The 24,651-nt window shown below is 38.0% G+C and overlaps 1 protein-coding gene across 1 annotated transcript in view; it reads left to right on the top strand.

Moving 5' to 3' along the window:
* Positions 1 to 10,571: 10,571 nt before the first annotated feature.
* The window catches only part of CALCR (calcitonin receptor), a 155,335-nt gene continuing 141,255 nt past the window's right edge, over positions 10,572 to 24,651 (top strand). Inside the window, exons 1-2 of the mRNA XM_010353149.2 lie at positions 10,572 to 10,610; positions 10,796 to 11,012. Coding sequence (XP_010351451.1) covers positions 10,907 to 11,012 — 106 coding nt within the window. The 5' untranslated portion in view covers positions 10,572 to 10,610; positions 10,796 to 10,906. The remainder of the gene's footprint in view (positions 10,611 to 10,795; positions 11,013 to 24,651) is intronic.

Below are 24,651 nucleotides of genomic sequence, written 5' to 3'. Positions count from 1 at the left end.
AACAAGAATGTTCAGAGGCAAGACAGAAAGGTTTTACGAAGCAGAGCAGTCTAGTGTAAAGATGTAAAGAAACATTCTGTTACAGGAAGTGAGAATTCTGAATTCCAGAGTTGGCTGTACCACCAACTATGTGCCCCAGGACAGGTTTGCAAACCTTCTCTGAGTTTCAGATTTAAGAGGATTTTCCAATTAAGAGGATTTTCCCAGATATCTAAGATAACTTCTGTTTTTATAATAAACATTGACATAATACTTGGTACACAAACTGTTCTAACTTCTTCATAGGTACAGCTATAAATAAAGATTGAATGTATATGTGTGTGTGTGTACACATATGCTTACATGTGTACAGCATCTATTATAAGAATCTGTGTATATTGATTCTTCATATCAACTATATGATACAAAACAATTATTATCATTTCTAACTTTTAGCCAAGAAATTGAAGCACATAGAGATAAAGTTCTCCAAAATCTCACAACTAGAATTCAGACCCAAGCAGTCAGTACTACTTGATTGGACCCTTGAAAGATTTTTAGTATTTCACAGAACAAATAGAGGAAAGAGTGCTTTCCATAATGGAAGCTCACCATGAGCAAAGGCACAGAAGTAGGTGAGCAAGAGAGCTTTAAAGAGACAGCACATGATCCTGGAAAGAGTAAACTTTAAATATAGGAGTTTGAATCCTTATTTATTTTGTGACTGTAATACAATTACTTAAGTACTCTAAGCTTTAATTGTCTATAAGGTAAGGATAACAACATGATCCGTGCTAGGTTGAAAACCAAATAAGACACTGCGTGAAAATGCTAAACACAGCATCTAGCACATGGTAAGCACCTCATAAATTAAAGTAATTTCTACTAATGGGGGAAAAGCCTAGTTTGGACAAAACACAAGTTAGGATAAAGAGAAAACTGGGCAGAAACTGGCTACAGAGATTGTTAGAATACATCTTGGGAAGGTCTTGGATGCCTGGCCAGCAAGTTTGGATTTTCTATGGAGTCACTGAAAGTTTTCAAGGAGGGGATTTTGTATGGCTTTTTTGAATTTCCTGAGCACTCACTTGGTGAGCAGGAGGACGATGGAACTGTGGGAGGATCACAGGCAATATAAAAATGTAGGGAAAGTCACCCACATTCATTTACAAAGACACTGTCTCTGACCTCCCAGTTTATGATTGCTGAAATTTCTGGATAGAAAAAATACATTATTAAATTCTAGAAGTATCAATTTCTAAAAGGCTGAAATTACATAAAGAAATCTTAAAATAGGATAGTGATTGAACTGCCTTTATTCATTTTACCATCAAAGGTCAATATGAAATCTATGACTTCTCATTCTGAGCAAATGAGAATGTGTCCAGAAGAGAAAGAAAGAAAGCATAAACTAAATCAAAAGAAAAATGTCCAAATTCACACTTGTTGGACACTTACAAGTTAAGAATGATAAGCTGGGAGCAGTGGCTCATGCCTGTAATTCTAGCAATCGGGGAGGCCAAGGCAGGTGGATCCCTTGAGCTTACTTGTTCAAGATCAGTCTAGGCAAAATGGTGAAACCTCGTCTCTGCTAAAAAAAAAAAAAAAAAACAAAAACAAAACACAAAACACACACACACACACAAAAATTATTCTGGCATAGTGGCATGCTCCTGTAATCCCAGCTACTCCAGAGGCTGAGGTGGAAGGATCTCTTAAGCCCAAGAGGCTGAGGCTGCAGTGAGCTGAAATGGCACCACTGCACTCCAGCCTGGGTGACAGAGTGAGAGCCTGTCTCCAAAAAAAAGTGAATATGGAGTTAGGCAATTTCACCAATAAATAATCATCATTTATTGATAGGACTTGTTTAAACTTTGCTAAGAGCTTCACATGCTTTATTTCATTTAATCCCCATAGCATACTCATAGTGTGTGTATGTGTTTGTGTGTGTGTTTAGACTGAGTCTCATTCTGTCACCCAGGCTTGAGTGCAGTGGTATGAACATGGCTCTTTGCAGCCTTGACTTCCTGGGCTCAGGTGATACTCACAGCTGATAATTTTTCACCCCCTTGGAGACAAAGTCCTACTCTGCTGCCCAGGCTGGAGTGCCATGACACAATCTCAGCTCACTACAACCTCCGCCTTCCCAGGCTCAAGTGATCCTCCTGTCTCAGCCTCTTGAATAGCTGGGATTACAGGCACCCAGTTACTTTTTGTATTTTTAGTAGAGACGGGGTTTCACCATTTTGGCCAGGCTGGTCTCAAACTCCTGACCCCAGATCATCCACTCGCCTTGGGCACACAAAATGCTGGGATTACAGGCATAAGCCACCACACCCGGCCCTACCTCAGAATTTTTAGCAATATCTTTTTAGAGGAGAAAACTGAGGCTCAGAGACAAACAATTTGCCAAAATATAGAAAGATGGGAGATGACTTAAAGCAGGATTGAAAACCCATCTGCTCTATTATTTAGTGGAAATTGATAATACCACTATTACTACAACTAATGCCACAACTACCACTTCTACCCACATCTCAAGAATCACTGCCACCATCACAACCATTAGCACTACCACCATTACTTTATGATTACTACAACCACCATCTCCAACACTATTACCCCTACCATGACTATCAACATGACCACCACCAGCACAATCAAAATACCACAAACATCAATACTACCACCTGCAGCTTCATCACTATCACTGTCACCACCATTGCTTCCATTATATCTATTACCACCACTGTCATCATCCCACCAACAGCAATACCAGAACAACCGTACAACCACCACCATCACTATCTTACTAGGAACAATCACCATCAAATCATCACTACTTCCATTACCGGTACTGCCATTGCTGCCACCACCACAACCATCTCCACTGCCACCATTGCACTACCACCATCACCATAATTAACACCACAACCACCATTACCACCACACCACTTCTTCCATTACTACCACCAGCACCATCAACATTACCACCTGTGCACCAGTACCTCCAGTCTCACCACTAATGCCAGCCATCTCCACCACCAATACTCCCTTCTGTCTCTCAGGGATATTAGTTCTTTTAAAATCAAATCCCCTTCCAGGAAAAACAAAACACACTCATAAAATCCCCCACAAATTAATTTATTTCCCAACTTCCCCCATCACAAGGGGCACGTCCTCCTCAACAGCACCTCTCTTCTAGGGCAGCTGTCCTCCATATTCTTCTCATGTTGAGAAGATAATTCGGAGAGAAAGAAAACCAGAATTAGTCCTACTTTCCATGGTCATGCAGTAGTGTATTTTATATACTAAAGTATATTTCCAAATTTTAAAAGAATAAAGTGTATAAGATGATATGCATATTTGTGGAAAATGATTCTAAAGCCTTGCTACTTAAAAGAAGACCCATGAACATTTCATCAGCATGACAGCTCATTAGAAATGTGGAATCTCAGGCCCCACTCTTGATCTGAAAGTCAGAATCTGCATTTTAGCAAGATCCCCACGTCATTTGCAGCACATTAAAACGTCACCCTAAATCCCTTAAAGAAATCTATCATTCTGCACATCACAGTGGGTGATTTTGGTTTGGCCATTTTTATGAAGATTTCAACTCAGACTCATAATAAAGATAAAAATATTTCCTGTTAAATAATATTTTAATATAGAGCTGCTTTCAAAAAGCTGAGAATCTAGGTGGCTCATCACTGAGTAATAAAAAAGAAACAGGTATTTTTAGAAGGGTGAAGGCAGGCTGCATCAAGTACAAGGAGAGATTTTGAGTATGGGAAAATAATATCAGAAAGGGTTAAATGACAAGGTAAAATATGAAGAGACACTTGAAAGAAACAGTAACAGAGAGAAAACATTCTTTAAATAGAGCAGGAATACAGAGGACATGGGAAAATGCTGCCCCCCTTTGAAGTAGAGAAGAGAAAGCTGGTAAAAGCTGAAGCTAAAGTGATAGAGGCAGTTACTGAGCTTCTGAAGATGTGATTTTCACTTCTTCCCCACAATATATATTGTAATCTGTAATCAATTTAGTACTTTGTAATCAACATTTAAGAATGACAACCTCAGTGACTAGGGGAGTTTAAGAATCACCCCAGAGATAAAATACCACATCTCTTCCAGTTCCTTTCTCCTCTCCAGTCTTTCCCTCGTTCCTGGTCATTTCTTTCTCTTTATAGTGAAAGATTCCTTTTCTCTTTTCAGTTCCTATCTTTGAAATATTTGTGCATCCTCATTGTCTTCTTTTCTGAGTAACATATGTAATTAAACTCAATTTCTGAAGTATTTATAAATGCCTATCATGGGCCTATTCTTCTATGATTCTAAATAAGATTTTTGAAAATTAGAGAAGCCTACAAAAAGTATAGCAACTCATCTGATTTTGTAGCCCTTGAGGGTTTAAACTTAATCGCTCTGTTCTCTCTTTCCTTCTTCTCCTGCCAGTCAGGACTGGTGTTGATGGGACAGCAGATCCCAAATTCTACAACATTTTCATACGTTTTCAGCCTTCAATTTAGCAATTGGGTTGTTACACTTCCCGTTTTTATTTTGCCTTAAAGGTATCTTTTCTCAGTATTTTGTACTGATTTCATTTTCTTTTCTATGCTTTAAATGCCCCAGCCATGCAAATTGTCACCCAAATAACATTTCTGTTTAAACTATGGAGTGGAAAGAATCTGTGATAAATGTTTAAATGCAATATCCAAAGAAAAGTTGGGTGGACAACATATTCCACTGTTACACAATTTCATTCATATATATTTACTATGTAATTTTAAATGTCACCTCTTAGAGTAAAAAAGGAAAAGTCCATTTCTGGAGCATGTATAGCTCTGTGTTCCTAACACTCACTCACACCAGAATCTGTTAGTGCTGGTGTATTAGATTTCAGAGAGACGATAACTAGTAAAAGCAAATATCTTCCCGGCAGAACTAATCCCCTCCGTTTTAAGCTCCCAGGGCACTGGGAAATACTTCTGCTGCAGATGTTTGAATTTTATTTATTAATTGTTTAAATGACTTGCCTCCTTCATTAGCCTATACTCAGGTGAAAAGATAGATCTCTCTATTATTCAGATGGCTAGGTGTTCAGTTTTTGACTGAATTGGAAATTACTTGTTTGAAAGATTTTTGTTTGGTTGTCATTTAAAAATACGTGAATACATATAGAATTGCCTAGTAAAATAATCTTATGCCTGGCTATTTTTTACCTATAAGTAGACCTTACATCTGTGCTGAGTAATAACTGAACAAGGATTAGTTGGATATGTATTAATATATATGTTAGACTGCCTGTGTTGGAATCTTGAATACTTTGTCAAATCATTTATTGTGTTGTCTTTGCATCTGTACAATGCAAATAATTGTGCCTACCTCATAGACCTAAAATAAGAAAATGCATTAAGATGCCTAATAAAATGCTCAGCACATAGTAGAACTTCAGTAAGGCAAAATTAATAGAACTGTTGATTTGTAATCAGAAAACAGAAAAGTAAGAATTGTAGGCTTTAAAGACAAGTTTTGCTTTAGTTCTGAAGAAAGTTCCATATTTCTTCGCATTTTAGTACGTTGAAAACATAACCTGAGACAATCTAAGCTAAAAAGTTAGTGCTATATGAGGGTTCTTTCCTAATTTAACTTTATATAGACCAACATACAAGTACAGAAAATTATCATTACTTGTCTCATGCCTCTCATCTCCTAGATCCCTGAGTGTCAACTAAATAGGAATAAATTACAAAGAGCCTTTTACAAAGACACACATGTGTGCATGCACACACACACACACACACACACAATATCACAATCCCCAAAGAGTAGATTCCTGACCCAAATGTTATTTATTTTTATTCAAAGGGAGGTGAAGCAACACTTTATGATAATTTTACTAGGGAACTCATGATGACTGGCTTCTCATTTACATCTCAGCTCAGAGAGAGCTTTTCCTGGCCATCCTAGAATAGCATTACCCCATGCCTGCCTCTCAGTCTTCTATCAATGATCTTTTAACATTGTCAGTATCTGAAATTAACAATTTATTTCTTATTTTGTTTATTACCTATCTCCCTCTTCCCACTAGAATATAGGCTTTGGGGCCTCAATTTTTCTTTATTTGTTGAATGAATTAATGAATGAATATCTGCATACATTTGCTTCTGCAGCATTTTTTTCTAGCTCCTGGGTTTCCCTTTAGAATTTTCTTTAAAATATAGGAAATGGATATTTCTGAACTTCATCAGAGCTGCATCTATTAGTTTCCACTGCTGCTTTATGGTGTTAAGTCCCCACCATCTCCTCCCACTCTGAGTTATTTACACATTAAGTTAACAGTTAACCCAACTGAAGTTTATGTAAGTACAATCTGGAAAGACACTTCCTAGTTCAAGTGGAATTTGTTTTTTCTCTGCCAAAAGACACGTTCTGTAGAGAAACACAACTGTGTCGCACCTTTGGAAAGATGAAGACAGAAGAGAGACTTACAAGTACCCCAGCTCCTATTTCTGAAAGAGAGGTGGAAAATCGAAGCAGGACACTTCCTTCAAGAGAGCATGATTTATCAGATTGAAGTTTAAATTGTTTTCCAAGGAAAACATTTATTTTTCACTAAGGCAAATTACTATTCGCCCTGTCATGGTGAGACCTGTAAATCTAGGAAGAGTAATTATATAAAGAATAATTACCAGCTGTTGTCTATTTGGAAGGAGGCTACAAGAGGAAGAAACAAATGTTCTTGAATAGACTGTGGGTTTCTTGAGGGTAGGAGCTGCATATTGTGTTTTTTGGGTCCCCCATAAGTGGCTAGCCAAGTGTGTTCTGCCATTATGTGGTGTTAAATATGTACTAAATTACCAACACATAAGCATAACGGATTGAGCTGGATTTCAACGTAAGGAAAACTTTGCTGATAGGGAGCTCTTCAAGTTAACCACTGGGTTCCTGAGAGAGCCGAGAAATGTTTCCTCTAAATTCCTGTTAAAAAGAGAATAAACTCTATTTAACCTTATAACAATTTTTTTTCCAAGAAGAACTAAATGACTTTCTTCAGTCTCTACAAAGTGTGACCTCCCTCACATTAACCATATTTAACAGGAACAGGTATTAATAGAGTCAGTCTTTAATAATGGGCAATCTTCCCTCCTTTTACTGAAATTCAAACTTCCATGATTTTTAAGGAAAGGTCGCCGAATTCTCGAACCATAAGTGTCCAGAAAGTGGTATGTATGGCAAACCTTGTTTGGAAAGACAGAGTTGGGAGGTCAGATAACCCTTTGTTAGTGGCAGGACTTCACACCCTCAGCAATGAGGATGGAGGGTTTCAGGATTGAAGTGGAGTTTGCATTGAAAAGTCTGTAGACAAGATACACAGAATACTTCTCCCTAAATTAGTAACTGTCCAAAGGGGAAATTTTCTAAAGAGGAAGAGGGACAGAGATAAAGGGGCAAAGTCTCATAAAGACAGGGGATTTTAAAATAAACAATCAATAAAAGTACCCGGAATGTGTGACTACCACATTTTAAGATGTTTATTTTCTGAATGCCCCTTTGATGGACTAATTTCATTTGAAAGCTTATTTGAAAATATAAGGTATTCTACTTGAAGAATAGGTTATTCTAACCAAGTGTCTTAAGGTATTTTTGTGATCCACAGAAAGAAATACATTTTACTTTGTAATTTAATACACACACACAGAGAGAGAGAGAGAGAGAGAGACATAAGTTTTAAGAAACCACTCTTGTGCTTTCAAATGGCAATGAATTCTGATATTTTCTATCCTATTCCACTTCATTTTTTAAATGTTCCTTATGCCCTCTAACTTGATTTCAAGATCCAGTAATGGGTCTCATAACATTTTCAAAACAATGCCAATTCCTCTTATCAGACCACCCCATGTTAACATCCACCCTCCAAAAACTTACCACACTGTGTCCATGTAGAAAATATTGTGATAATATTAAGAAAGCAGTAGAGTTAAATTTCTGTGAAATCCAAGTGTTTCCAACAGGTACATAACCCCTTTGGTGTTCAATATATATCTGTTACTGACAAAGTCAGTTTAATCTTCTTAGGGGACCAGAGAGCTTCATCTTGCTTCTGCTGTGTCACCTTCCCTGAAATAGTCTGCCTACAGGTAACTCTCACTGTTTCCCCCAGTATTATATCAAACACAGTTTACACTTTAATCAGCTGAGGTTGCTTATGCTTAGACCACACACAGTTTAAAGTTTTATAATACACCATGTCATTTTTCTCAATAACTTTTAGACTTTGCTTTGTTTACATTATGGTTAAGGGCTGGTATCCCACATATGTTCATTAGATTTATAGAATCAAGCCCATCCTGCTTTCAGAATACTGGCTGTCAATATCAGGTAGGCTGCCCTAGGATTTAACCTCCAGCAGAAAAATCTTCTTGTACTTGTTCTATCACACAATGCTGAGGGCGGTAACACTTTCTACTTGGCAATAATCTCCCTGAATCATTGTTATTTCAGCGACTTGGGCTACAACCTGAGAAATTCTGTGTTTGGCCCCCAGCAATTGACCAAAGGAGACTCTCAAACAACTTTAATATTTCTCTGCTGTTTGCACCAAAAGAAGGTAATTAATATTCCAAAAAAGAATTCTTAAAGGAGGTCATGGTCAAGTGTTGACTGGTCAGGAGCAGTTGGAAAGCAGGGAGCTATTGAACTCAAGACAGATAGATAGCATGGAGTGAAGATTTGTATCTAAATTCTGAATTCAGAAGGGTTTCTTATACAGGCTTTGTTTAAGTTACTCTGTGTGTGTGTGTGTGTGTGTGTGTGTGTGTGTGTGTGTGTGTGTGTTCCTTTGAAAGCCTCCTTGTCTCCCAGTTGCCCAGCCTCCTTTCCTAGTCACATTTCTTACTGCTAACAACATCATTCCTACTTATCCTGGGAATGAAGGTACTGTACAATCTTCCTCTGCAGTGAGTCCGTGCCTTAGGGTTTGAATGCACTGTGAGTCACACACAGCCCTCTGGGTCACCAGTCAGGAGATGGCAGGGAAGAGGGGAGCATATAGAGGAGGGAGCCTGGAAAAACAAAATCCCTGGAATGTTGGTTGTGAGAGCTGATCTCATCCTGGAGTCTGTCCTCCACTGGATCTCCTGCCTCAACCACACAAATTAGGGGTCCCTGTTGTCTCTCTGGGGTGGGGCATGAGGATTCAAAATAAACAGGAGCATGCAAAATAAAACGGGCACATCTTTTGCCTACAGTCACTGATGTTTCCATGGAAGAGCTCCAAGGATGGTCCGGTGAGGGCTGCAGTTCCATTCACAGGACACCTCCTTCTCTGTCACCTGGTGCTGTCCCCTGTGCTTATGAGAATCTAAGACCACCAGGGAAAGTGTGCTGTTCCCGTCTGGCTTTCTTCCCCTCCTATTAAATTATTGCTATTATTTCTTTTGCCAAGGAGACAGTGTTTAGTAACCTCGACGGTGCACAGCCACCTTGTGGTCCCGGGACGCACCGGATGCTGCTTTCTTAGTCCAACACCGCCTACACAGAGTTAGGAAAAAAGTGTTGACTCCTGCCTTGCTCCACCCAGTCGTGGGCTAAAAGAGGTTGGGGGTGACTCGTCCTTGGAATCAACTTGCCTGCCTCCCAGAGCTCGCCTGCCAGCCTCCGCTGCGCCCCGCCTGGAATTGGATTGTCCCGGACTCCTGCTGACATCGAGGGTTTTAGGGGGAAAGAAGAGGAGTCGCAGTGTCCGACACCAAGTCAGGCACCCCATATCCCCGTCTTCTCGCGCCGTCCTCTCTGCTTTCATTCACCCTAAAACACTGTGCCCACCAGTAGTCCCCTACACGGAGGGCACTCTTTCTCCAAATCCAAGTTGTGCCCCCAACCTACAGTCGCCCAACTCCGGACCCTCTCCCAGGGTTTGCGTGATCCCCAAGGTGTCTCTTCTCATCTCCTTCCTCTCAGCTCTTTTTTCCTTTTAGCACCCCAGCTCTTAGCCAGCGGTCTTCCCACGCCCTCGAGCCCTTTCACTACCTAGCCCACTACCGACCCTTCCTCCACAAGCTCCCCAGTACTATCCCCGGAGTGGCGGCTGAAGAAGCCAGGGTCACACTGTCTCTGGGGTAAGGTTCTTGTGGAAACTCACCTCCCTCCGGAATTTGCATCCTCCGGGGAGGGGACAGGGCTCCCAGAAAGCTGTCTCCCAGCCCAGACTGTCGCCCCCCTCTCCCTCCCTACTCAAGGTCTAACTCGGGTCCCTCGCCTGCTTCCTGTGTTTACGCGGCGCTTTAGTCTCCCGGACTCGCAGAGTGAGCTCCAGCCCCGACTGGAGCGAGGCAGCAGCCGCGAGCGCAGCCCACTCGCGGGCTGGGGCGACGGGGGCTGGCGCGAGGCGCACGGAGCTCACCAGCTCTCCCCTCCCTCTCCTGGGACAGGAGGGGGCTGACTGGGGCGGCGGGGTCCGGGAGTGGCGGGGCTGGCTCTCATCAATTCTGCTGCCACCTAGTCTGCCGCCTGTCGGGAGGCGGGCGGGGGTGGGGCGGGAGCGCAGGCGAGGATTGAGACTCTTAAGTCAGGAGAAGTTTGCGCACAGCTTCACAGCTGGGCGAGCGCAGGAAGGCGCAGCGAAGGTGAGCCTCCCGGACTTTGGGGAAGGAGAAAGCAAGCCTGGGGAAAGAACAGTTGTCTTTTAGCTGATAATACAACCTAGACTTGGGTCTGAACCATCTAAGACAGATATAAAGTGTCAGAAAACCAGGAGAGGGGCGGAGAGGGAGGACAGAGACTAACGCAGTTTGCTCTCACGTCAAACTAGGAAAGTCAGCCCCCCAGCCTCTGGGTGGGCTGCGCCACGCGACTGGCGGCCTTCCCAGGTTGGAGAGGTGGGCACGTCCGCACCTCACCCTGCGGCTGACATCTCCTGCCCATGAGATGGGCGCTGAAGCTTGAACTCCTGAATCCCTGGAGCCACACCTGCGAACGCCCTTCACTTCTATTGAGCTGTGCCTGGCCGCCCAGTGACAGAATTCCAGGTAAGGAGTGTCTGGAAATGAGCGGGACTTAAGGATTTGGGGTGTCCAAGGGATGTTTAACAGTGCAGGGGCGATAGGCACCTTGCTTTTTAATTATAGAACTGCGGTTTGATTGTGGTGCTTGAGGTTCTCATGTAGGGTCAGCTAGGTCTCAGATGCTTTACTTTACCCTTAATAAAGAAAAAAGAACAATAGGTGTCCTGGGAAGAGCCAACAACTTATGGTTTCGTATTGAAGAATCTTTTGATTTCTTGTGACTTTTACTATGTTGTTAATATCAATTTTCCCTAAAAAGTTTTATTCTCCAACTTATTGGGTAGGAAAACTACGGGGGATAAAGTTGTGAATTTTCCCAAAGAGTGTTTATTAACTGACAAACAGATAATACCGGCATCTATAAGATGTGTCATGGTTGTTCTGGATATTGGAAATGAGCACAGTAGTGAATGGAGCTGCTTGTTAGGTCATGTTTTACAGAGAATTATTTTCCAACAATCATTTATGCATAGCAGTCATTCTTCACACCTATTAGGAAAAATATGTTGTGTGCATAGTTTCCAAAAGAGTACTATTTTTCATGATGCTTTTCCCAAGTCTGGGTGAAAGACATCAAGAAAAGCTGTGACAAATTAATTCCTTTTCTCAAAACATTCATTTTCCTTGAGGTCCAAGCCAAAAATCAACAATACAATTGAGATTAGTAAACTACCATACTGACTTTATTTAGCAAATCTACCTAAGCAAAGTTTTATATGAAAGCTTTAACCTAATATTTTGTGATATATGCAAGAAGAGAAGGCAGTGTTCCACTTGCTGATCTTCAGGAGACCCTATTTCCTGGCTGTGGTTAACCAGAATCAAGTTTTCTGTGTAAGGCTATTTGTTTAAATTATTCGGTGATTGAAAGTGAAATGTTCAAAATAAGTCAGAGTTTTACAAAGTAGTTCTTAAAGCTAATCTTTAAATTACAGAGTGTCCGAGTTTGAGTCTGTATTAAATGATCATAGAAAGCAAATATTTTGTGTATTTTGGCCAGTTGGCTTACCATTAAGGACAAAGTAGGAATGCTTTTAGTGTTATGGAATTTATAAAGTATAATTTCTAATAGCATATTGCTAGCCTATGAGTTCAGTAGTAAAAGAACTCAGCTTTAAAAAGTTGAGATTGCTGGTTATACACTAGTATTATAAGAGAAACTAAGGTGATTAGATTTGTAAAACTTTCACAGTTTAAGTTGATATTCTCAGTGGATACTCATTTCTACTCAATATTTCAACATAGCTCAAAACATCCATCAGCTGGGATTTGTTCTGGTTGAATGCCTCTAACCCGTAGTTTATTTTATGAACTATAGCCCAAGAATAATATCTGGTCATATTATAAAATGTTCTAAGTTTATTCACTGACTACATCAACACAATAAGTAAACAAGTAATCTTCATTATAACTAGTTTATAAGAACATATAAATAATCTTGGAGTTGTTCTGTTTCATGATTCTCAAAGTTAAAAAGAAATAGCTGATATAAATACGGCTTCTGTTTCTCATTTTGAAACCGGAGGTAATGATTGATGGTGGATGGAGAGCATTTGCTCTAATCAGTTGAAGAAAGGGAGCTAACTATTAGTTTAGTTGTGCCATGGCAATTCTGTTCTTGATGAACCTCTCAGACTCTGTCAATGTTAACATGAATGAAAATAATATCTATTGTTGGTTTTTATTAGAGTCCAAGTGAGATGGAAATAGGAGACGGGTAATGTTTTCAATGATAATCTAAACCAGTATTCTCAACTCGGGCTGCAAATTAGGGTTAATAGGAGAACTTTCAAAAAATATGGATACCCAACCTTACCCCAATTCAATTAAATCAGAGTATCTGTGGAAAGGGTCTGCAATTTGATGTATTTCTTTAGGTGATTGTAGTACGCAACCAGGACTGAGAGCCTCTGACCAAGAGGGTTTCCACCAGACTTGGTAGAACTCACTGATGTTGGAGGCTCTTGATAAAAATAAATGCTGTTTGTTATATTGCTGGTCAAATAGATTTTTCTTTTTTAAAAAAGAAATATATATGTATAAACATACATATATGTGTAACTTGATCTTACAATTAGAAGAAAAATATTTTAATATTTGATGTTAGATATTTAGACCATAACAGCTTCTCGGAAAAACATTTTTTATCCAGAAAATAAGCTATTGAGTTTGAAGTTGATCTGCACAACCAGAAAATGCTTTAGTAAATGAACTCTAGCTTTGAGAGATGTTGAAAATAATACTTGATGAAACATACAATTTCATCTCCTTTTGCTTAAGACCTGTATGATGTGTAAGGTACAAATACACTTTCGAAAGGGGAGAAAGAGAAAAATAGCATCATTCCCCTTGGCACACTAACTACCATATACCCGGTGCCAATGATAATCTAGTACTTTTATAAAAATTATGTTTTAAACTAAGAGTAGCCTTGTGAGTTACAAGCTATTATTATGATTTTATGTTTGAGGAAATTGAGGACCCATTAGGTTAATGAACTTGCTCAAAGCCACGAACCAAGTAAATTAAAAATATATTTGAAACCAGGTCTTTTTAAGTTCAATGATGGATTACATTACATATTTATATACATATTTATATTTTTTACAACTTAACAGCAGCATTTATTTAAAGATAATATAAGTTAAGAGTACAAATTCTGTCACAGCTCTGCTTGAGTTTGACTTCTGGCTCCATAACTTTCTGTTTGTGTGATTTGGGCACATAATGTAACCTCTCTGTGCCTCAATTTTCTTTGTAGAATAAGAATTAAATAAGTTAATATTTGTAAAGCATTTGGGTAGGTGTCTGGTGCATGGTAAGTTCTATGTAAGTGTTATATTTTTTAAAATGTCATTCATTCAAAAAAATTTTGATTGTTATATGCCGAGCATTGCTCTAAGCCTGAAGAGACATAGACAAATAAGTCATATCCCCAATCCTCAAGGATGTCGTGTCTGGTAGAGAAGGAGAAATACATAAGTAATCATCCCAATCAGGTATGGATCTTTCACTTAATTAAAAGCATCATTTCTGTGACAACTATGTGCTTTTCAATGTGAATGTGATCTTCTAGAGCTTCATATAATGAGTGTTATAAAACCAAGTGATAAGATTTTGTGTTTTCATAATGATACTAACTTGTTTTCAATTCTAGTATCAAAACACAGAAAATCATATTAACATATGTTTCTGACTTCCCTTATACGTTTAGAAAACCAGCAATATGGAGAGGTTTGAGGTCTTTAAATTTTTATGTTAAAAGTGAATCACGAAGATAGAACATTGGAGAAGAATCAGTAGAAAAAATGTTATCAGTATCTGTTGCTCAATACTTCTAACAGTAATTTTCTTGAATTGGCTTTTCAAAAACTGTGTTTTCTGATTAGAATGTAGTTTTGTTTTGGTTTTTAAGAAAAAAAAATGTTTCAGGGAAGAAAGAGTGGATCACAGAATACAGAAAAATGTCCCTAATACAAGTTGGCAAGGCAACATATACCTCATTGAAGCTGGCGGCACTTCTTAGCCTATGCCTGCAGCTCTGCACAGCTGCCTGGTACCTCCGGGGTACCAGGGGATACCTGAGGTATAAGATTCTGTCTTTGTTAAAAATTAAAGTCTCGCCTTATTTGAAAAAATAGCATATAAATTGGTATTCTTTGTACCAGAATAACACATATAATCTAAACCTAAGGAGTTATTTCTCAAAGAAATAAAGTACCTGGTTCAGTGAAATATTTGACTATTCCATTTCACTAAAATTTATGTTTAACTGTTTCAGTAAAATTTATGTCTTTCCTCTCTCTTATCAAGTCTCAGGCTACTTCCAGATTTTCCCATGGATACTACATATTTCTTCCTCTAAGTATCACTGTCACACCTCTAGTTTAAGTTTTTGTTATCATTAATAAAACACTTATTCTCCTAATATTCAGTCACATTAAGTTTCTTTGTGCTGAATTCAGTATTATACAACATGGTTAGACTTGCTTTCTAATCTCTAATTTTGTCCCCGTCTGTCCATAATTGTTCAGTGATTGTCCAAGGACAGCAAGACTTAGAACTCCTCTTCAGCCCAGTATTTAAGATGTTTCATGGTATAATCCTAGCTTAGCTTTCCTATCCAAGTCAGGTAGAAAACTTCAACAGCTCCTTAATTTTAGTTCTGAAGCTGTAGTTACACTAGAAAAACTGACTCCTTATTTGGAGTCCATTCTTCACTTTCAACCCTGTGCCCTTGCGTGTCAACCTCAGTCTATATTCTTCTGCCTCAAAATCGATGTGTGTGTGTGTGCTTGTGTGTGTGTGTGTGTGTGTGTGTGTCCCTTTACATCAATGGTTCCATTGCAGAGCTGCTTTTCTTTGGTTTTCATGTCTCGCTGCAACCCTAGTCTCACTCCCTGCCCTTTATTTGCCCGGTAGTTCAGAATTCATCATTTCAAATCTTACCTTCTTTCATCCTTAAAATGTATTAATCATTCTCCCGTAACACATCTAACAAATTTCCATCTGAATAGCTTTGCTCATATATTAAAACTCAATACATATGTACTGAGTGGCTATTATGTCCTAGTCAAGGGATATTGTGACAGATTACAGATCCTAGTTCCATGGGGACTGGAAGAGACAGACAAACCAACAAACATTATGCAGCCCTGTAGTAGGTATTCCAGTAGAGAAATGCCGTGAGGGTGTCTAACCGGACACCTAACCTGGGCATCAGGGAAATTTTCTAGGGAGGTTACCCAAAAGGGGATATGATTCAGCATTGAAATGACAGAACAGAATGAGCTAGATAAGGAGGGGAAAAAATGAAGTGTTACAGGCAGGACACTAGATTGTGGCTTCAAACAACATGGTGACTTGGGGAAACCACTGGTATTTTGGTTGCCCCAGCAGGGTCTAAAGGACACAGATTATACACAAGGAAGCTTGCATGCCTACCATACTAAAGGGTTTGCATTTTATCGGGAAGATAGTAGATAGGGGTCCTTGAAGGAGTTAATATAGGTTTCTGAAATAATCAGATTTGCCATTTTGGTAGATCACTCTGGTGGAAAAATAAGAGGCATATTAGATTGAAAAAAGGAAGGATACAGATTAACTGGACACCCGCAGTCTTGCTGCAGTGACAGAGGGAAGAATCAATTAGGCCTCCTTGTTGGAGATAGAAAAGGAAAAAAAAATCAGGAAATTATTTTAAAGGTAGATTTTGTAGGATTTGGTGAACAATGGAAATTAGAGGTGAGATGAAAGAGAAAAATTGTATGATGAATTCCAGGCCTCTTTCATAGATAATAAGAGAGATGTGATGTCATTCACCAAGTCGGGACGAGGAATATTTTGGAGAGGGAAGATAAATAGTTGAATTTGGAGGAAAAAAAGTAATATCTTTGGCTTATCCATGTGATGATGTTAAGTAGAAGTAGATATAGAAATTAGTGCCTCAAGAGAGAATTTCGTTCTAGACATGTAAATTTAAGAGACATAGCGAATCTACTTCAGCTGACAGCATAGGAATAAAGCATATTATCTCTGGAGAAGTAAAAACAGGGAAGAAAGAAAGAAAATATACAGGAAAAAAGTTAAAGGTAGAAAATTAAAAAAAAAGTAAAACATCCTGGAAAACACAAATATTTAAAGGGAAATGGAAAACAATCCTGTAAAGAAAGACAGAGATGAAAGACTACGCGCGCGCGCGCGCGCGCGCGCGCGAGAGAGAGAGAGAGAGAGAGAGAGAGAGAGAGAGAGAGAGAGAGAACGTAATTTTATGGAAGCCAGGGAGGAGAAAGCGAGCACTCATGCGGGATGTTACCAGTAGATCAAGTGGGATAAGGACTGAGAGCTCACAACTGGATTTAATTGAGAGCAATTTTAGTCATGAGTTGGGTGGGGGTCGAGAAATAAATGTGAAGTGAGGAAATGGAGACACTGATTGTACACAATAATTTCAATCAGTTTGAGACGCCTGCCTTACTTTATTTTCCCTTTTTGAAAGGTGCAGTCTCCTAAAGCTTAACTTACATGCTGCTTCCTTCTTTTTAGCCTTTCCTGGACAGTGTTTAATTCCCCCAACCAAGATGTCATATCATATCATGATTGATATCTCTTGTTTTGGAGTTTCCAGAGGTCCCACGCATGTGAGCTGTGTGTTTGTGTATGTATGAACATATAGGTATATATTAAATACCCATGTATTATGTAAAGTATTCTTCTCTGTTGCTATGCATTCATTGAAATAATTTTCTCAATCTCTTTATTATGACAGTGTATTGAGGAAAAAATGAGTTTCTAAGCCCCTGCCCTCAAGAATAATGATCTGGAAATTCTAGTATTTCTGCATATACCAAATATTTCCCAGACTGTTTGTGTACTTAAAAGTTGCATAGAGCAGTCATAAAAAAAGGATGAGTTCATATCCTTTGCAGGGACATGGATGAAGCTGGAAACTTTCATTCTCAGCAAACTATCACAAGGACAGAAAACCAAACACGGCAAGTTCTCACTCATAGGTGGGAATTGAACAATGAGAACACTTGGACACAGGGCGGGGAACATCACACACCTGGGCCTGTTGGGGGGCTGGGGGCTGGGGGAGAGATAGCATCAGAAGACATACCTAATGTAAATGACGAGTTGATGGGTGCAGCAAACCAACATGGCAAATGCATACCTATATAACAAACCTGCATGTTGTGCACATATACCCTAGAACTTAAAGTTTAATTAAAAAAGAAAAACCTTTTTATAAAAAAAGTTGCATCGATAAATTTTTCAGGACAAATATAGCAATTTTTGAATCACAAATTATACCATTTTATACTTGTTTTATGGTGGTTTAATCTCCCTTTTGTATTGTAGATAGCTACCTGCTAATTTTTCTTATTTCTCTACCAGATTACAAAGGACAGAGTTATCATTTATTTCTTTGCCCCAGCATATCCATGAGACGCTCTCTTCTCTTAGAGAAATGAGTTAAAACTTCCCTAAATGTGTCCATAAATAGAGTTTTTTTTTTTTCTCCTGCAGTGATTCTTGCCACACTGAGGCTTAAAGTTTTCTTGTTTTAAGGTATTAACTAGCTGTTTCCCCAGAGCTTTCAGCTATTTATCTGTAGTACTTCCTCCAAACCAATAATTCATTCATATTCTTAACATCCATTCTTCTATTTTGGGTTTGAGTTGGTTTTCTTTAGTGAACATTTAAAACATAGCACGCATGTTCAGAACATAGCATTCAGTTTAATCATGCAGAACTGTTACAGCCCTCTGCTCTCTTAATCACAAAGTCATGCCTCTATTTCTCCTCTGCTTCTAGGACTAGGCTGCAGCTACTTAGATGGTATTTATGCCTCTTATAGGCAAGAAAAAAAACCCAAAAAAACATTTTTCCTTCTCATTTTCCCAATGTGGATCCAAGCCCTGAAAGCAATTAATCCTAAATTGTTTGAGTAGCTAATTTCTTCTCTAGTGAGGTGTTCATAAAGTCAACACAGGTAACAAGGGAAAAAGAAGGAATCAAGTTCACATATAATAATAATTTTTAAAGAAAGCGTTGCTTTTTGAGATTTCTTCTCTAGTGAGGTGTTCATAAAGTCAACACAGGCAACAAGGGAAAAATAAAGGAAAATTGTACTGCTGCCAAATTTAAATTTTAAATTGACTTGACTCATCCATTAATTAACCCAACTTCCAGCTTAATTATTTGTTTCTAACCTTAAGTCTGACTGACAGAATTCTTTCAAGTATAAGGATGTATCGTAGAAAACATTGGTGTTTACGGACATTGGAATGGAATCTCTTTAGCCCAAGATTCACAGAAGTTCATGGCACAGGGTACATAGCAATGCAAATTGCTTTAGCACCTTCTTTCCTGGGCATACTACAGGACTGAAAGGTCAGAATGATATTAGACCACTTTTTCATTACTAACATCACATAGACTGCAAAGGTGGCACTAAAGCAAAATCCCAGCAAAATGGTGAATGATCCTTGCTCGAGGGCCAATTTAGAAAAAAATAAGAATTTACTAGGTGGCTTCTTTTCCCATTCAAAATGAAAACGATTGTATTGCATCCCATGAGGAAAATACATATTCTTCAAATTAGATGTGTTATTTTAGTGAATACAAGGTCAATGAGAAACTTAGCATTTCTTCTCAGCTACTAAAATATTAATATCTGGGCATATTTGAAGAGTAGCAATGTGGAGTCCACAAATATCAAAACTGGAAGCTATGGTCTGCATTTTAATTTGTTAAAGAGGCATTTCTAGCATTTGAAGTAATGCCATATATCTTCTTGATAACTAATATTTTACCCTTATTATTATTCAGGAGCCCAATGCATTCATTAAAGAGGAGACTATGGCAGAGATGACGTATTTTCCAACCAGGAGGTAATACTTCTGCCATGAGAACTCCAGCCTTCTGACTCCACATCTAATGCTCTCCTTAAAGGAACTACAAAACTGCAGAGAGCCATAAGTGAATGCAGAAAAATATGTGCATTAATGTACTTATAGATGACCTCAAAGACAGTTAAACAGATGAATAAGAGTGGCTCTGCATTACATTGTATAAGAGGCAGAACTTGTCTCTTGTGTCCCCTTCTCTTCTCCTAGTTTGTCCTGCACCTACCATTTTATATAGCATTCTCATTTATTCTAGAAGCTGGCCTTCCCAAGGAAAAGCCTCATTGTTTGAATCATTCCACAATATCTCTCTCAATCCCCATTGCCCCTACTTCAAAATTAATTACTTTTATTTTGCCCTATTCCTACAACTGCCTGCTTTCTGCAAAGTAGGAGATAGTGAAGTAAACACTGACTACCTTCAGGAAAAAAAAAAAAAAAATGGCTGTGCAGTGGCCCACTCCTGTAATCCCAGCACTTTGGGAGGCTGAGGCAGGTGGATTGCCTGAGGTCAGGAGTTCGAGACCAGCACGGCCAACATAGTGAAACCCCGTCTCTACTAAAAATACAAAAATTTAGCTGGGGGTGGTGGTGTGTGCCTGTAACCCCAGCTACTTGGGAGGCTGAGGCAGGAGAATTGCTTGAACCTGGGAGGTGGAAGTTGCAGTGAGCCAAGATAGTGCCATTGCATTCCAGCCTGGGCAACAAGAGCAAAACTGTATCTCAAAAAAAAAAAAAAAAAAAAAAAAAAAGTGTATTATCAATGTTAATGATGTGTTATTTGATCAAATGCAGTTTGAGTCTTTATTCTCAAACTTGAAGAAGCTTTATACTAAACTTAAGCATGTTAAAAGTTTAATATCCACTACCTCTAAGGTAGGCAGACCACTGTCATCTATCACTTGGACTACTCCAGCAACCTTCCATCTGACCTGTTTGCCAGCACTGTGCCCTCCCCACACATTCACCACTTAGTACCCAAAGTACTCTCTTTCTGGTAGATTCTCAGAAATTAAATGATAGTGTGGACACTGATTGGAAGATAATCTAAACAGACACAAGTGTGAAACTTTGATCAATCCCTGATTCCCAGAAATGTATAATTTCTACTTTCTAAAAAAAAGTAAGTTGTGAAAACTTTCGAGGAAACTCGGATATGAAATAGACATTGAAATATTTCAATAATAGCAATAATGGTAACAATAACTAACACATAGCACTTACTATGAGCCAGTAATTTTCTATGCCTTTTATCAATTTTAATGTATTTTAATTTCACAGCCACCCTCTGAGGTAGGTACTATTGCATGCTTTTACTCACAAGGAAACTGAAGAACAGAGAGGTAAGTAACCTACGGAAGAACACGCAACTAATAAGATGGATTTGGAAATGAACCAAGGAGGTCTGACTCCAGTATGTAAGTAGATTAGAAAAGGGAAGTGTGCTCATTATAAATGCATGATAGCCAAAGCTCTGTTGTTAGGATATAAAATGTCTTTCAGTTTTGCATTTTGTGTGCATTTGAGCAGCAGATCCGTGGATAGAAAGTCAAGAGAATTAAATAGTGATTTTTCTTATTTATTCTAAATATTAACCTCTGCAGCTGTCATGGGATATACTCAGGCTTATAATATTCCACTCTGCATTGTGGTTTACACAAAAGGGAAATTGTGCTTTGCCAGGTTGACATCCCATTCATAAAAATTAGAGTCAAATGCAAAAACCTAATCTGCTTTACTGTTTTAAAGGTGCAATTTCTACTAACAAAATGCAAAACACAACTCTTAGCAAAACATGGCTTTAAATAGAATTTCAAAACTAATCTTTGATTACTTACATGAAAATTAGTCAGAAACCCATGGTATGTGTGGTTTTAATGATGTGGAGAGAAAAAGAGTGGTCTAAAAATGGCAAGAAAAAAATACATTGAATTTTAATTAGGCTAAAAATAGTCAAGTTTCCTATTCACTCACTTGGAAATGATGAACTTTCCAAGATCTATTTTGGAGCATGGCGACTCTTTTCCATGTGTTCGAAATGGTCTCATTTCCCTATATGATGACTGCCTTGGCAGTCTGTGTACTTGTGCAATGGGAGGGATCTGTTCTGATACTTAAAGGAAACTGTGTGTGTACCTCCATGTTCAGGCTACACAGCCTTTTGCAAGTGACTTTTATTTACTATCTCTAATATTTTTAAATTTATTTACCATATTTGAGGTTATTTTCTTTTCTAATTTAATTTTAGCTCTTTTGTTTACTGTTTTTAAATTTTTCATACGTTCTATATTTGCACATGCCTTAGTCTAAAGCTTTTTCCCTTTCATTGCTCCAGCTCATTTTAAGAATAACAAAAGAAAGAATATTGATCTCAAACCTTAACTGCTTACATTAGATTATCCAATTTCCCCATGAATTAGAAAATTGTTAGGATATTCCTTATTGAAGAACCAAGATTATAGTAATACAGGCTGATTTTATCTGTTTGTTTTATTCCATCACTGTCCAGAATCTTCCAACTGGCCAGATTTTGCCGCACATTAAATAAAAGGGAGGTTTGGGTTCCAGATACAACCGCAGTGATGACTAGTGGGCAATAGGTGTGGGAGATAAATGCACCATGGTTGACTCCTAGAATTGTCCAGAACACCTGAAAATATAAGCTTATGCAGGAGAGAAAGCAAGTATATCTGGTCTTACCATCATTCATATCCAAGCTGAAGGTGTTTTTTAAATTATAATGTCTTCATTGTTTTTCATTGTTGTTGTTGTTCCTTTTTATAATACTTGTAAGTAGAGCTTCAGAATAGATATTGGTCAGTCTTTAAGTGAAAATCATGTATATGTTTTGCTTTTAACACTATTATCAGGCTTTTGATACATGCCAAGTTATGTACAAACATGCATTACCTCATTTAGGCTCCACAGCAACTCTGAAAACTAGGTACTTTATCTCAATTTTACAGAATATGAAGACTGAAAATCAAAGAAGCTAAATAAATTAATAATCATATGAAATAAGAATAAAAATAATAATTACTAATAATAGTGTTAATAAGTTAAATTTAAAACTAACATTTATTGAGGGCTTAATATAAAGATTCTTGGATGAATCATTCCATTTAATTCTCATAATAATCATATTATTATGAGACTTACCTAATTTATTGTTATACCCATTTTAACTCCAGGAAATGATGAGGCTTAGAGACATAAAGATCATACAAGCAGAAGCAGAGGCAGGATTTAAACCTAAAATACCTAACTACAGAGCTCACGGTCTGAATCGCAGTCCTATACTCCTACTAAAGACAGAGCACACATTCTTACTCAAGGCCTGTTTGCTGAACAGCCTGTGATTTTTCAGGGTCTCACACAGCTTTTAATCTAAAACAGTGGTTCTCAAATGTGGTCTAATGAGCCATGCTGATCCATGACAGGGTTTTGGGATTTCACTGTCTGGCAGCAAAATAAAAAGATAGAAGATAATGTTAAGAGTTTTTCTACCATTAAGTATATTCAATTTAAAGAATCACACTTGGTTCTGGGATTATATCCTTTCTTTTCTGGATCAAAAATATCCCTTCTTTTTATCTAATGATGGTGATAGTTGATGATGGTATATTTTTAAACTTTTTTAATTAAAAGTTATAACTTTCTTGACCATATGTCCCCTGCCTCACACTGTGGACAATGGAGAAGGAATTGTATTTATTTATTTGGAAAATTTAAAAATCTGGGCTCTTTTGAAAAAGCAAAAATGCTATTAGGGAATGAAGGGTAGTATACAAAGCAACCTCTGTAAGAGTGTCCAAGATTAAGCCTTATGCTAGTCAGTACCATTTTATGGTTTTTAAGGAATTTTCAATGATGCAGGTTACACTTGAAAGAAAATGATGTTATTAGTGTATAAATATATTTTTACAGAATAGCACTGTTCAAATACAAAACACTTAAGTTTTGGCTGAGTCACGTGCCTGCAACCTACTAAGTGCTTTCACATTCAGCATCTCATTTGATCTGCACCCAACATTCCGTGACACAGTGCTACTCTAACAGAAAGGAAATGCAACAGGATATACTTCTTATTAGTATTATTCAACCTCTCTTAGCCTCAGTTTCCTTTTAGGAATGAATTGTTTCTATCTTAAAGGATTATTTCATGGATTTTAAATAATGTAGGAAAACTTTGGTCATGGCACAAGGCTTATAGCAGTAAATAACTGCTATCTATTGTTGCAATTATTATGATCCTCATTTTACAAATGAGAAAACTACAACTCAGATTAAAGCATGAGTTAAACTAGTCCATCTGGTTAAGTGATGAAGTTGGAGCTTGAGACAAATTCTATCTGCATCCCCCAAGCTTCTTTTGGTTATCACTCACCCACAGTTCTATATGAATCCCAAACCTTCTCTTCACTATCCCACACCACAATTTTAGTAATGGTTAGAAGCTGAGAAATGCCGCTGATTTAAATGTGCCTCCACCATTCTGTAGATATGTGTCTTTGATGTCTTTGTCCACATGGTCACAGCAAATAAACTTTTCAGCAGAAAAATCAAATAAAATTTAAAATGATTCATTGTACATATCAATCCAATAAAGGTTGCATTAGAACAAATAGAAGTATAAATTAAAATTGTAAAGCTTTTCAGATGATCTGAAAAGTAGGATCCTACAGTGCATAAAGAAGGCCGTGGCTGAAGGTCACCAGTTTAAGGGAAGATAAAATTTGAAGGTGGACCAATAATTTTTATATCTATAAAAGATACCTCAATGTATAATAGGTGTATACCAGCAGATATATTTTTCAAAATTGTAGATGCCAACAGTCAGTGTGCTTATTTATGTTTATTTTGTTTTTGGTTTAAATTACCTAGAGAGTGACATCATCTCTCTAGGGTAGAACATTGTTTTAATTGTCAATGGAAAATTAGAAAAAGTGGACATGTCACTGATTCCCTAGTTAAAAGCTTTATTTTCATCATAATTCTAAAAAATAAACAGTTTCTGTCTTTTTAAAGAGAAAGCAGAAGTATGATATAGTTCAGTTCTCAGAGGGAGAAAATGAGGAAGGAAAAACAATCTCTTTTCCTTTCTTTCAGAGGGCTTTATTTTTATCTTACTGTAACATACTCATTAGGATCCCATCTCTTGTTTTGAGCTCATCAGAGATTTGGATTTTAAA

Source organism: Rhinopithecus roxellana, chromosome 6 (assembly GCF_007565055.1).
Source record: "Rhinopithecus roxellana isolate Shanxi Qingling chromosome 6, ASM756505v1, whole genome shotgun sequence".
Classification (NCBI taxonomy): Eukaryota; Metazoa; Chordata; class Mammalia; order Primates; family Cercopithecidae; genus Rhinopithecus; species Rhinopithecus roxellana.
This window is presented reverse-complemented; position numbering and strand designations above follow the sequence as displayed.